This window comes from Salvia miltiorrhiza, chromosome 4 (assembly GCF_028751815.1).
Source record: "Salvia miltiorrhiza cultivar Shanhuang (shh) chromosome 4, IMPLAD_Smil_shh, whole genome shotgun sequence".
NCBI lineage: Eukaryota > Viridiplantae > Streptophyta > Magnoliopsida > Lamiales > Lamiaceae > Salvia > Salvia miltiorrhiza.
Genome location: NC_080390.1, coordinates 4,914,123 through 4,928,579, shown reverse-complemented (window position 1 = coordinate 4,928,579; position 14,457 = coordinate 4,914,123). Strand labels below are relative to the sequence as shown.

Genomic DNA, 14,457 nt, shown 5'->3' with positions numbered 1-14,457 from the left:
TTACTTTTTATTTTTGGAAACTATCTATCACATGGTGGTCATATTCTCCACTCACAATAAAATTAATTATTAAGTGAGATCTTTTCTTTACTCACAATACAATAACTATTTTTATTAAAACTCGTGTCGTATATCTTTAGGACTATTTTTGGTGGACGAAGGGAGTAGTTTTTTTAAAAAAAATTCATTATAAACTTAACGTGAAATTAAACTTGTAATTAAAAACTTAATGAAAAACTGAAGTTAGAATTAACTAGGCAAAATAAACTATTAAACCCTAGGCAAGATTAAGGGGGCTGTATTCGTTGTGGATTTCCACAGACTTTAAAAAGTCCATGTAATTTAAATTCCATGAAATTCACATAGATTCCAGACGACTTTCAAAGAATTCGTGGTTGGATTTCACCCCGATTTTCACTGATTTTCGAAGACTTTACGGGATAATTTTGGAATTGAATTCCATGAAACCAGCGCCCGCGGAGTCCCAGCACCCGCTGGAAACCCAGCGACCGCTGGGAATATGGCCTATATATACATACTCAGCGGGCGCTAGTGCCCTAATTCTCACATTCTCTATTTTCGCCGCTATACAGACATCTCCCAAGCCTCCCAGCCAAAACCGAAAAAATCACCACCACTTCAGTCCTTCCATATCACCACCCTCTCCGGTCACCTTCAACGACATAATGGTCCGAACCAAGAGCGCCAACGTCCGTAGAGGCGAGGAGGAGCCAAGTTTAAGGGAAAGGCACGAATGTCCCTTTGACTTGCAAACCGAACTAGAGGGAGAAATATTTAAGAAATTTAACATGAACTACATTACTTGGATTGGGACTTGGTTATTGATTTGAAACTTGAGCGGCAAGTTGCTTTGTATTTGAATAATCTAGGGATGAAAGAGTATGCTAGAGATATTGAATTTTCTGGGTGTGATCCTCTATGTTATGAGTTCATGACTACTGTGGTTATGAGTGGTGATATGAAATGGATTAAAGCTAGGATGTATGAGCGAGAGTATAAAATTAGTTTGGCTAGAATGAAAGCTGTTTTTGGTTTCCCTACTTTTGGATTATCTGATAAACCTCGGGGATGAAATGTTAATCAAGTGTGGAATCAATTGACTGGCTGTGATAATTGGGATAGTTCGGGTATGCCTAGTGGGTACATTAAGGATCCGGCGTTGTCTATTGTTCATAAATTTCTTGCATATAATGTGTCTGGAAAGGAGCAGACGAATAAGGTGAATGCATATGAGGTATTTTTGCTGGCTTGTGCTTTAGATGGCACAAAAGTGTGCATCTTACAGTTTATTTGGGCTGCTATGATTCGGGCGAAGAAGCGCCCTGCTGCCCATGCTTTTTTCTCTACTATTATCACTGGTTTGGCACACAAGTTTGGAGTTCTTACTGCGACAGAGGGGCCTCAGGATGGTCAGGATGAGCTGCATGCTGAGTACATTGATTATGGTGAGCTCAAAGGAGCTCAATTGATTTCTGACCGATTCACGCTAGTTCCTCATGAGAAGAGGAGTTGTGTAGTTAACTACATACACTCCGAAATTGCAGCAGGCCGTCGTCCCCGCAATGATCCTGGTGCCGGTCCATCTGGAACCGCCGGTGATGATGAAGAAGAGGAGAACGAAGAAGAAGCTGAAGAGGAAGACGAAGAGGCAGAGGAAGAAGACGAGGGGAATGGAGATTGAGCAGCCGGTGGTTCAATGTCGAGAGACTACTATCAGCAGTTTCAGAATGATCTCACATCATTCCGTACACACTTTGATTCTTCCATGGGAGCATTCCAAGTTCATTTTGACTCCTCGATGACATCAATAAGGGATGATATGAATGCTCGCTTTGATGCACAAGACCAACAGATTGCCGAGTTGCAGCGCCAATGAGATTCTTGGAGACCACGTTTCTGATGTTTTATATCTCTGTTATTTGGTTTAATGTTGACATTGTTTTATGAGTTTGGATAATTTTATCTTTTGAATTTGGTTGATGATTAATGTTTTGGATTTGAACAATGATTAATGTTTGTTTTCATTATCCATGAATGATTTCATGTTTTGGATTTGAATTATGTTTGAATTTGATTAATGAGTTTCATGTTATCATTAAAACATACTTGGATTTCATGTTTTGGATTTGAATCATGTTATTATGTTTTTATCATCATACAAGTTTACATAAATATAACGAATGATGAAGTCAAAATAAAAAATATACACAAATTATTGCTCACTAATTTGTAACATAAACAACCCCAAAAATATGAATTAGGGGATGTATTTGTTTGGGATTTGAGTAAATCTTTCGAATTCTTGCATTTTGACTCACACTCCAGCGGCCGCTGGAGGCCAGAATACGCTGGAACCCAGCGACCGCTGGGACCCAAACAAATATACCCCCTAATTCATGCTCAATTCTGTGGATTTAATCAAATCCCCAACTAATACACCCCTAAATTATATAATTCATGCTCAATAAAATCGTCCAATATCCATTAAAAAAATCTAAAAATAACGTCAACATCCATAAAAAATCCAACATTGAAAAAAAAACGTTAATTCAACGACATCCATCAAAACACCTCCCTAAACATTATCTTCGGTCTCCGCCTGATCGTCTTGATCGGTTTCATATATTGGCCTATTTTGCCACATAGCATTAGCAATATTTGTTCTCCATATATTCACTTCATTCCGCTGGGACAGTTGGCTTTGAGAAAGATATTCCAAAATGTCTGCATCGTTCTCAACATCTGGTGCAATATTTCCTTCTTCAACTTCGACTGGAAATTCATCAGAACGACACTCCTTTCGGAGAAAGTTATGCAATCCAGCACAAGCCAATACTAACTCTGCTTGTGTTTGAAATGGGAACGGAGAAGCTGTTTTGAAAATTGTGAAACGTGATTTGAAGATTCTAAAAATTCGTTCAATCACGTTTCGCAATGATACATGTCGAAGATTGAACAACTCATCTGCATTTCTTGGATGACGACCTTGACCACCGAAATCTTTGAGATGATATCGAACGCCACGTAACGGAGCCAAAAACTGATGACGATTAGCAAATCCACAATCTACTAGAAAATATTTACCTTGAGGCACGTGGAGTCCATTTGGTCTAGACAATGCATCACTTAAAATTTTGGAATCATGGGCTGAGCCTTCCCATCCACTAAGCACATAGATGAACTGCAAATCAAAGTTGCAAGCTGCAAAACATTTTGCGAATTCACCCCATGACGGTTACGATAACAGCTCACGTCTCTACCTCTTATCATGGCCGGGATATGAGTGCCTTCTATAGCCCCGATACAATCCTAAAATAATAGGTGAATGTGTTATACAAAAACCAAAAATATTTAATATAATACAAGAGTAGATATATTATACCTTGAAGTAAGGATTAAATCTGGTACTTTCCCGAATTTTAGCGGGTATTGCGCCAGTCGGCTTAACCATCATGTCCGGTGCTATGGTGTTCAATGCTCTCAAGATTTTGTTGAAGTTCTGACTAGCAGCAAAATGCGAACGACCAAACCTTTCACGGACGTTACAATAACGATCGTTGTGCCCTACAATGATGAGGAATGTTGCCAACATTTCTTCAACAGTTGTGTATCGTGTATCATCCACATGGGCTTTCTCCCTAATGATCTGGAATAATTTGATGAAGACGTCAGGATACATTCTATACAACTGTCGAAACTGGCTCGGATCTCCATCCATCATTCTCGTAATAAAACAGAATCCTTCCCTAGTCTTTGGTCGTCGCATCAGAGAGTTGTCAGCAGTCGGATGTAGCGTCATAATATTTCCCAAAAAAGTGATAACTGCCTTAGCTGCTTCCATCAGTTGCCTAGCATGATCAGAAAGTTCAATCTCCATCTCTGTTTCACTTTCATCCTCAAGTTCTTCATCTATGTCTTCTTCAATTGCAATTTTAATTTTATCTTCATAATTCATGCTACCATTTAAAACAATGAAACAATAATTGAAATAAGAATAAAAGGGACGAACAAAAAATAGCCTTTTAAAAATACTCATAAAAACCATTCATTAATCAAGAAAATAAAGTATTAAAACATAAAACCAACAAAACAATGTACTCATAAAAAGATGGTGAAACAAAAATAAAAACATAGTTAAAAAAACATGACTAAACTATCCTCTAATCCCTAGTCTTGTATTCTATCCATCTTTTACGTTCAGGAACAATCATTTTCATAAATCCATCCTTTTGTGACTTTGTAACAAGCAAGTCAAATGCTTTGATGCGGACATCGTCACTCAAATCAGGAATTTTTTTGATAGCATCCAAAGTTGTATAACTTTTTTCTTTTTCTCTTCTCTCCAGCATAGTATCTCGTTTCACGAAGAGGCTTTCAACTCGATCCATTGTGCTAGTGATTTTTTTAATTTCTGCCATGAACTCATGATGCGAACTATTTTCAGTGTGGCCTGAATTTGTCTCAAACTGGCCTCTGCTTCTTTTGGCGGGAGCTCTTCTCTGAGTGGACTCCACAGGCACTTCAGTGAATGCCAAAGGTGATTTGGAGCCGGATAACGGTGGATCATCTTGACCCAGTCCTACAAACGCCTCATTCTCAGCATCGTAATTCAACTCCTCTATGTGCGGACCTCTACTTTCATCAACTCCTATTGTCCTAGCATCAGTAGCACTGCCCAATCCAATTGCGTTTCTTCCTACAGCCACACCGTTTCCAACAGCAATCCCCAAGTCTTCAAAATCCGAAAAACTCCCAATGCGTAAGTATGCATCTTTTGGGTGAGCCTAAAATAATAAATAAGAAAATTATTAATTAACTATATTATTTAAATAACATTGTGTTTAAAAAATAATTGATAACAAATTTACCTCTACATACGCATCCCATACTTCATCTGAGGCTGTGAATTTTTTGGTGTTGTTGTCATAGCCAAAACCAGAGTTAAACTTCAAGAGTGTTGAATAAGCATTCCAACCGCTCTTAAACCATTTGATACGACTTTGGTAGTGATTATAATTTTTATTGCACCTAAGTCTTTCATTCAGAACATGCAATATCCTTTCCTCTACTGTGGCTTTGCTAAATAAACCAATATTATCGTGCCATCCCCTATGTGCAGACTCAACCAGAATTTCTAACAAGGCATCACTTTGTTCCTTTGTCCATGATTCATACATTGCCCTTTTTTTGGAATCTTGTGGTTGAGAGTCTCCCATAATAATATTACTAGACACCGAAAATAAATACGGATACAATACTATATCAATGAATAAAAATAAAAAAATAAAAAACATCAACAAAAAACTGAAATCAACTCACATGCAATAGAAACACAGCATACAGTTGCTAACAATTTATAAAGGTACAAGATTCATGTTATAGAAAAATTGCATAACTAAAATAATATGAAGATATAAAATTTATGAAAAAATACCTGACTAAAAGCTAATATAGAACCCTAAACTTGTCTTCTTTTTGAAGTCTGCTTCTGTGGTATATTTTTGGAGTAGGCTTCTGTGGAATGAGGAAAAAAAATCGAAGAACTGTATTTAAAAAGCGTGGGTGGGCTGGGTTGCCTGGGCCCAGCGACCGCGGCAACCCGGCGGCCGCTGGGAACCCAGCGCCCACGCACACCCAGCGCTCGCTGGACACTCTCAACGATTGCTGAGTTCCAGCGCTCGCTGGCTTCTTGGCCGCGGGCGCTGGAACTCAGCGCTCGCTTAAAACTTCATGGATTTCAATTCTCGTGGTTCTTGGCCGGATTTCGTCGTGTGTATTTTTTGGATGAAATCCATGAAAGTCATTCCGGATTTTAAGTCAATGGAATAACGAATACACCTAGATTTGTATGGATTTTAAAAAGTCTTGAACGAATACACCCAGATTTATATGGACTTTTAAAAGTCTTGAACGAATACACCCAAATTTCTGCAGACTTTTAAAAGTCTTGAACGAATACACCTAGACTTTTAAAATCCATAGAAATCCATCAAATTCCACAACGAATACACCCCCCTAAAATATAAAAGTAAAGGCGAATTGAATGTAAACGCTACTAAGCTAAGAATTTAAATACTTGTAAATTAAAGCTTATAATCTAATGAACATAAAACGAAAGTGCAGAATTGAAATTACATAATTGAACGCAAAGCAGAAACATAATGAAATTGCATAATTTAAAGCAAAGCATAATTTAAACCATGCAAAGAAATTAAAATAAATACGAAATACCATAAACTTCTCAAAGGTGCAACCACTGTCACTTGATTACAAATTCGAAAGGAAAACTAAAGCAAAGTTAAACTTAAAATCGAACTAGAACAAAAAATAACGAAAACTTGAAGAATAAAGAAAACTGGAAAAACCTAAGTCTTTGGTTGCAGCGCTCGCAGGATCATTCTTCAAGGTGGAACGAAAGATTAGGGCAAATGATTGATTATTACAATGAATATTAAGACCCTATTTATAGACTTCATTCCAACCTTAATTACCATCAAAATCGGCCCAACAAACTTATCTTAAGGAAATAGAATCGTAACAGGGAAGGAAAGTCCATCTGGCGTGTGCTCTGCAAGTAACGCGGTAGCTCTGGCGAGAAAACGCCAGCTCTGGAAATGTATGCGGCTCTGGAAAGATATGGCAGAGCTGGAAGTACGCTCTGGAAAGTTCAGCTCTGGCGAGTAAAGTCCGCTCTGGAAAAATATGTTGACTCTGGAGAATAGTCAGCTCTGGAGAAATATGTTGACTCTGGCACGTAAAGTCAGCTCTAGTGATTGAGCTTCAGCTCTGTCGAGTTTTAGCTCTGCTCTGACAAGTTTGTTATGCTCTGGAGAATTTAGCTCTGATAGTGAAGTTCAGCTCTGGAGATGGTCAGCTCTGACTATGGAAGTCAGTTTTGCTCTGATGCAGCTTCTCAGCTCTGCTCTGGTGCGGGCTTTTCAGCTCTGGACACCAGTTTGCGCCTAAGTACGCCCTTCTGACCCAGAATCTCCAACATAACACTCTTCCATCTATAAAATCAGAATCTTCTGCAAAGCATAAAACAAACTCATAAACGCACCAATTTCCAGGATATTTAACTCAAAATAAACACATGCAAACCCCCAAATTAAGAACAATTAAGCATAAATCACATTAGAAGCTTTAATTAAAGTTATTTAAATTCTTAGTTTAAGTAGCGTGTAATTCTTAGTTGCCTTACTTTGCTCGTTTAATTCTTGCCTAGGGTTTAGTAGTTTCTTTTGCTTACGTTCTTGCTTTCATTCTTTTCTGCCTAGTTAATTACAAGTTTAATTTTACGTTAAGTTTACTTTATAAGTTTTAGTTTAATAATCAAAGTTTACCGCTTTCTTGTGACATAATTAAAAGCCCTTAAAGATCTTTCTTGAGAGATGACACTGGGTCAACTTACCATCGCTAGGATGTCCTTCTTCTATTGCAAGTCAATCTAGAGGTGTTTCTAGTTGAGTCAATGATAAGTTGACCCAAAGTCATCTCTCAAGAAAGATTCAACAGGGCCTTTAATTGCATCACACGAAAACAGTAAAGTAAAGTTTGATTATTCTATTTTAACTAAAGCTTGTAAATAAAAACTTAACTTAAAACTAAACTTAGAATTAACTAGGCAGAAAAGAACAAAACATAAGAACGCATGCATAAAGAAATCATTAAACCCTAGGCAAAAATAAACGATTAAAGTAAAGCTACTATGCTAACAATTTAAATGCTTGTAAATAAAAGGTTCTAATCTAATTGACATAAAAGAAATCGCAAATTGAAAGCGTAAACATAATTCATAACGAGGCAAAGAAATTAACGTAAATACGAAATACCATAAAATGTCGCGAGAAGCGAATCACTGTCACTTGATTACAACTCGAAACGGAGAACTAAATCAAACGTAAATTGAAAGAACTATGAAAACTAACTAAGAACAACTTCACGCAAACTTAAAGAACTATGAAAACTAGAAAAACGCTAAAGTGTTTTGATGCCTAAGGTGGAAGATTAACTTGGTCCGAAGGCTGAAAAGTATATGCCGGAGGCAAAAGAGTTATTCTGATCATGAATATTAAGCCCTTCTTATAGACTGTCTTTCATCAACCTTAGCAACAAAGAGGGCCTTGCAAAACTTGGCCTAAAAGATAAACATCAAGGCAGCATGCGCGCACTGGAGAGTGCAAAGTCTCGGCAGCGCTGGTGAATGATTGCCAGCTCTGGAACAGTGCTGGCGTAGGTAGCTTTGGAACTTGAGCTTTGCACGAACGAATGCCAGCTCTGTCGGCCTTGCTAGTTCTGACGAGTGAACGTCAGCTCTGTCGAGTTTGGTCAGCCCTGTCAAAGTAGGCATATCTGGAGATAGTCAGCTCTGGAGATGGTCAGCTCTGGATATGGTTAGCTCTGCATAAGGTCAGCTCTGCACACTTATCAGCGCTGTGGACTTGTCAGCGCTGTGCACCACTTTGAACCCCAAATACGCAATTTTTGATCCAAAAACTCCAACTTAGCATTCTTCGTCCTGTTTTATCAAAAGCTCATACAAAACATCAACAAACTCATAAAATTTTCGGTGGTTTTGTATTTAATTTGTTGTCAACAATTTTTATTTTTTATTTTGAAGTGTATTGAAATTTGTTACTTTTGTATTTAATTGTAAATTATTATTTTTTTGTCAATTTCAATTTACTCTTCTAGTTGAATTTATTTACACTCTTATATATATATATATATATATATATATATATAATGTGATTATGTAACATTTTATATTTTTTCAATTTTACCTATATATTTTTCTAAATTATATATTAGTCCATAAAACTTGTTAATTTTATTTAACTTATGTAATTTATATCGTTGTTACGTTTATCATATTTGGACCCTAGTTATAATATATGAAATTAACTATGATAGATACGAAATAAAGTCAATATTAGTATATGAATAATTTATATTATTCAATAGCTTATATAGTAGTATTTTTTTCTATAGGAATCAACAATCTATGTTTAATATGAAAATTTTGAACACTTAATTGGATGAAGTAACCTTAAATTAAAAGTCCAACTATTATTAAATCATCATCCAATACATAAAAAACAATTAAATTTAACAAATTAGGTCACCTTTAATTTTATAATTTTGACATTTATAAAACAAAATTAATAGTCCACACTTCATATTAAAATTTTGGGTTCTTAAAAGTTCAAATTTCAAATTATAAAAGTATTAAAAGTCCATACTTAATTAGCCCAAAATCTAAAGCTCAAATAAAAAAAAATTAATTAAACTCAACAATGAAAAACAAAATTTAAAATAAATATAATAATCATTATAAAATGAAAAATAGGTCTACCTCTAGTATCATCTCTTTTTCGTCTTTCCTAAAACCTCTTAATTTAATATAAATAATGGAGTAAATATTAGTAATAATAAAATGACTACATCTCTTTATTAGGTTTACAGACATCACGCAAAGCGCCGCCTTCACCTCTAATTTCTTCCTATTCTCACGCTACCACCTCAGCTCGTCTGCAACCTCTCTCTGTTTTCCGCCGCTCGTCGCCCCCTCCGGCCCACGCCGCTCGCCTCGAAATCTCTACAACAACAGCCTGCGCCGTGCTCCGCCTCACTGTGCAGCCTATCAGAGCTGCTCTGCCGACAACTCCCCAACCCAACGTCTAATAGCAGGTAAATCGACTGCAATTTGAAATGTGGGAACTGAGATGTGGAAGTGAAGAATTCACATTTATTGCTGCTATTTATAGATGGTAAACCTGACTTAGCATATTCAAAATTCAAATTTGGGCTCCATAAATTGGAGCCAAAAGAGCACTGAACCTATTACCCAACAGATAAATTGATCCAAATTATTCAGTAGATTAAAGGAAGTGTGACTTGGCGGGAAAAATTGGCAGCTGAAAACCTTTCTTTAATATTAGTACTAGTATTATACCCGTGCTTCGCATGGTCCAATTATTCATACGTGTTTGTAATATACATAATAAGAGTACTATAAAGTTTTATAAATGTATTTAAGTGATACAAAAAAAATGAATATAGAGTAATCAAATCAAATTGAAAATTTAGGTTACATACTACAAAAAAAACAGGAATTGAAAAAACAAAAGAGCTTTACATCATACAATTTATATTATAATACAGTAAGACACAAACATTTCATACAATCAACGCATAAAAATCAATCTAAGATCTCACCATATATAAGGAATCTCATTGGAATGCTCTCCTATATATATAATGATTTATTTTTCAAAAAGAGAATTAATAATAAAACAATATATATATATATATATATATATATACACACACACACACACACAGTAGTTTATTTTCTAAAATTAGAATTAATAATAAAACAATTTAAGTCCACCTATAAGTGTACATAATTATCAAATTATCTTAGGACATAAATTAAAAAGTAATGCTCGGTATTTAATAAAAATATTGCATGTTTATATCTCTAAGACTTGCATAATAGTTATTATGTAAGTTGATATTGAAATGTTACTTATTTATGCTTGTATTTATTTATTATAAATATAATATTATCAAGATAAATATATTAATTATTTATTAAAATAAATTTTTGAACTCGATTAGCCCGATAGGCTAGCCCGAAACCAAAACATTTAGGGTTAGGGTTAGAAATTGTGAATCCGAAAAAAATTTCAACCCGATTAGCCCGCACTCGAATAACCCGTAACTCGATAGGGCTTGCCCGAAACTTCGTGTATTGACCCGATTGACATCCCTATTTATGTTATGCATATTCTTTTTTAACTATATGCATAGTACTATGTGACACTGTCAAGTGACTCTTGTCATTGGTCATTTGACGAATCATACTTTCACAGAGGGGTCACATAGTGATATTTATTTAAAAAATAAATATTTGTCACGGGTATAATAATAAATATTGACGAATAAGGGGTGCAATTGATTTTGTTAATTAGTATTCTAAATTACCTAATTTTTGTCAAAATGAAATACTACATAACAAAAACAGCCAATTACTATTACATTGATATAAGCCTATACTGCTGAACACACCAAAATACATCAAAATTTAGGCTAGCAAAATGAAATACTCCTATATAACAGAAGATAGCCAAAGTACCATTACATGAAGATGGTGTATCCCCAAAGGCTGAATATACCAAAAATACTTAAATATTAAGGCAAACAACGTTACCCAAAACATCATTTCTGTCCGTTAATCCTTTTCTCTCTCATATACAATCGGTCTCATCTCTCTCTTTCAATCTCACCGCACACATCCCCCACCGCTTCCTGCTCCGGCGAAGGGGCCGCCCTCGACCACCGCCACCACAGGCATCTCCCCCTCTCGCCTCTCGCTCCCTATCTACCCCTTTCTATCACTCAACGCGCACGGCCAGGCTGCACATGCAGCGCCGCCTCCGTCGCTACGCCGCAGTCACCATCTCCACGCCTTCCACCTGTAATTTTCGGCCTTGCTACCTCTCGTTTTGGTACCCAAGATTTGCTATCTCAATTTTATTCAATTACAATGCTAATTAAAAAAAAATCCTAAAACTTGAAATCCTTAACACCCAAAATCGTGACCCCCTTCACTCCCTAATTGATTGCCGCTGCAGCCTCGACGCGCTCGTCTGCCGCCTACGCGCAACCCTCGAGGACAATGGCGGCAGGCACGACACCATCTCGCCGCTGCGACCCGGAAGCCTGCGACGCCGCCCCTAGGGAGAGGTTCAAGAAAGAACCATAAATAAAAAAAGAACGGAGAACCATTTTCAGCCATTCGATTATCAAGATCTACGGTGGATGCATCATCTTGTTGGATGAATGCAGATCCTGGGTTCGAATCCTGAATGGAGCAATTTTTTTTATTTTTTTGAGTGCATTAATTTTAACAGCGAATGCATTAATTTTTTACAGTGAATGCATTAGATTTGATGGTTCTCACAAATAATGTAATTCTCTCTGGAACCACACCATATATATATATATATATATAAAGTAATAAAACAATAACATATATTGATCAACTATTAACAAAGAGAAAATTCATAAAATACTATTATTAAAATTACTCATTAGTAATTTTTTTCTCATTTAGCTATCTCGTTGGATTCTCATTTATTTACATGTTAATTATAAAACGTAAACAATGTCGTTTTAATATGCCCAAATTAACGTCATTTAAGTAATCAACGAATTTGAATACGTAGGATTTTATACAGTCACTTAACACTAAGTTTGATCGAAAAACACGAGATAGCAAATTATTTAAAAATAATAATTAAGTAATTTTAAAGTTTATTTGTAAAATGAGAATTTGTTGAAAGTTCAATAATGTATATGTAATTTCTTTACACTCATCTTTGTCTTTCACCCCTGTTAAGTTATAGAATGTGAATGTTTAGTTTTCTATCTATTATTAGTTGTTAGTTATTTTTCTTGTTTAACTTTTACCCTTTTTGTCGGGCATTTACATTTTGTTTGTATTTCCATATAACTTTTCACAATATAATCTATAAGTAATACTCCCTTAGTCCCACCTTTTAGTAACCATCTTTCCTTTTTGGTTGTCTCATATTTTAGTATCTATTTCTATTTGGGCAAATAACGTCAAAATTTCAATAGTTTCGCCCGTTTCGCATTTTATCCATGACCTAAAAATTTCTCGTTAAAATCCTTGACCATTGATCCCGATTCTTAATTTTCCCTTAATGATGTTTTCCGGCCATTAATTACATGACGTGTCACCTATGTGGCAGAGCTTTTGCTGAGTCATTAAATGAAGTCCAAAACGGCGTTTTAACACTCACATAAAATGTGGGACACTTATTCACTCACAAAACACTCAACTACTTTATTAAAACCTGTGTCATTTTCAACTGGATACTAAAAGCCGGGACAGAGAGAGTAATATTTAAACATATGTGACGTTTTCTTTTTTTGTCTTTGCATCAACACTCACTCTCTTTAAATCTTTATAAAACCAACAATATCTCAACCTCTCCCTATATAATTCATCCGTATCTTCTCAAATTCTTTTGTTGAAACTCACCAATCCACTATCACTATCGCCAACTCAGACTCATTTTTCCCTTATTCAAATGTCACAAACTCATATGAAATTCGAATAATGATGAATTTTATAAAAAAAAATCGTTCCTATGATATTCTAACCCAAGACCTAATTCATTTAACAAAGTGAAAAATCAATCGTGTGGATCTCATAATCTAAGAAATGATATGATTCCTAATTTTATATTTTAAAATAAATTTTTACTTTAACCTTACCAATACACAATTATATATAAAAAGTTACTCCAATAAATTAATAATTCAATACTTCAAATAGTTTTTATATACATTTAAATAACACCAATACATGTAAATCTCTATTATGGGCAATGATTTAATCAAAATAGCATAACTATTGATACGTATATATAGTATACGTATCAATACACATGGATATATAAAGCTATGTAATTTAATAAAACAAAGTTAAAATGATAATAAAAATGCGACATTAAATTACACACACACACACACACACACATATATATATATATATATATATATATTCTATTGAGAAAGATAAATATTTAAATAAGTGAGAAACAATCTCATCCATTGATCATGATCCATAAAACGGTCCAGAATTAAAAAATTACAATTATTCTTGAACTATCTTTTACTCTATAATTTTATGTAGTATAATTATATATTATTATATAGTCAAAATACATGTTGAATTTTAAAGTAGAAATTACAATTAATTTGAATACTGATTTAACCCAATAATTTTTTCACACAACTATGTAAAATTACTCATTTACATTACATTTTTCATACATTGTAATTTATTATATATCAAACAAAAGATTTAATTTTGAAATAGAAATTACAATTAGTTTAATATTAATTTAATGCGATAAAGAAATTATATAGAAATTAGCTATCATAGGTAAAATTAACTATAATAACTAAGCAATAGAATCAATAAATGTATATAAACAATAATGCATAATATTCAATGGCACACATCTTTTTATAGGAATCAACAACTCAAATTAATATGATAATTTTGAACTCTTAATTATAATTAAATATGATCATAATTTTGAACTCTTAATTGAATTAATAGTTCTAAATTAAAAGCAAAATTGTTAGAAAATTAATTAGATTTAACAAAAAAATATGGAAGCAAAATAAAAGAAAAAACTGATAGTCCAAACAAATGACCCAAACTAAAATTAATCATTTTGGACATGTATAAATAAATCAAACGAATAGCCCAAATTAAACTAAATGGCCCAGATTGAATTTCATATACAAATACAAAAATTCACAATAAGAAATTAGGAAAAAAAAAATGAAAAGAATATAAAAGGGAAAATAGTCGATGCCCTAGTTTTA

The 14,457-nt window shown here is 34.5% G+C and overlaps 1 protein-coding gene across 1 annotated transcript; it reads right to left on the bottom strand.

Moving 5' to 3' along the window:
• Positions 1–4,181: 4,181 nt before the first annotated feature.
• On the bottom strand, positions 4,182–5,198 carry LOC131022885 (uncharacterized protein At2g29880-like). Its single transcript, XM_057952430.1, has 2 exons — positions 4,890–5,198; positions 4,182–4,805 (listed from the first exon to the last, which is right to left on the bottom strand). Exons 1-2 carry the CDS (start codon positions 5,196–5,198, stop codon positions 4,182–4,184), a joined length of 933 nt encoding a protein of 310 aa, XP_057808413.1.
• Positions 5,199–14,457: the final 9,259 nt, after the last annotated feature.

Coding starts and splice junctions, on each gene's coding strand:
- LOC131022885 (XM_057952430.1), bottom strand. CDS start 5,198: ATGTATGAATCATGGACAAAGGAACAAAGTGATGCCTTGTTAGAAATT. Junction 4,806..4,889: donor TATGGGATGCGTATGTAGAG/GTAAATTTGTTA, acceptor TTATTATTTTAG/GCTCACCCAAAAGATGCATA.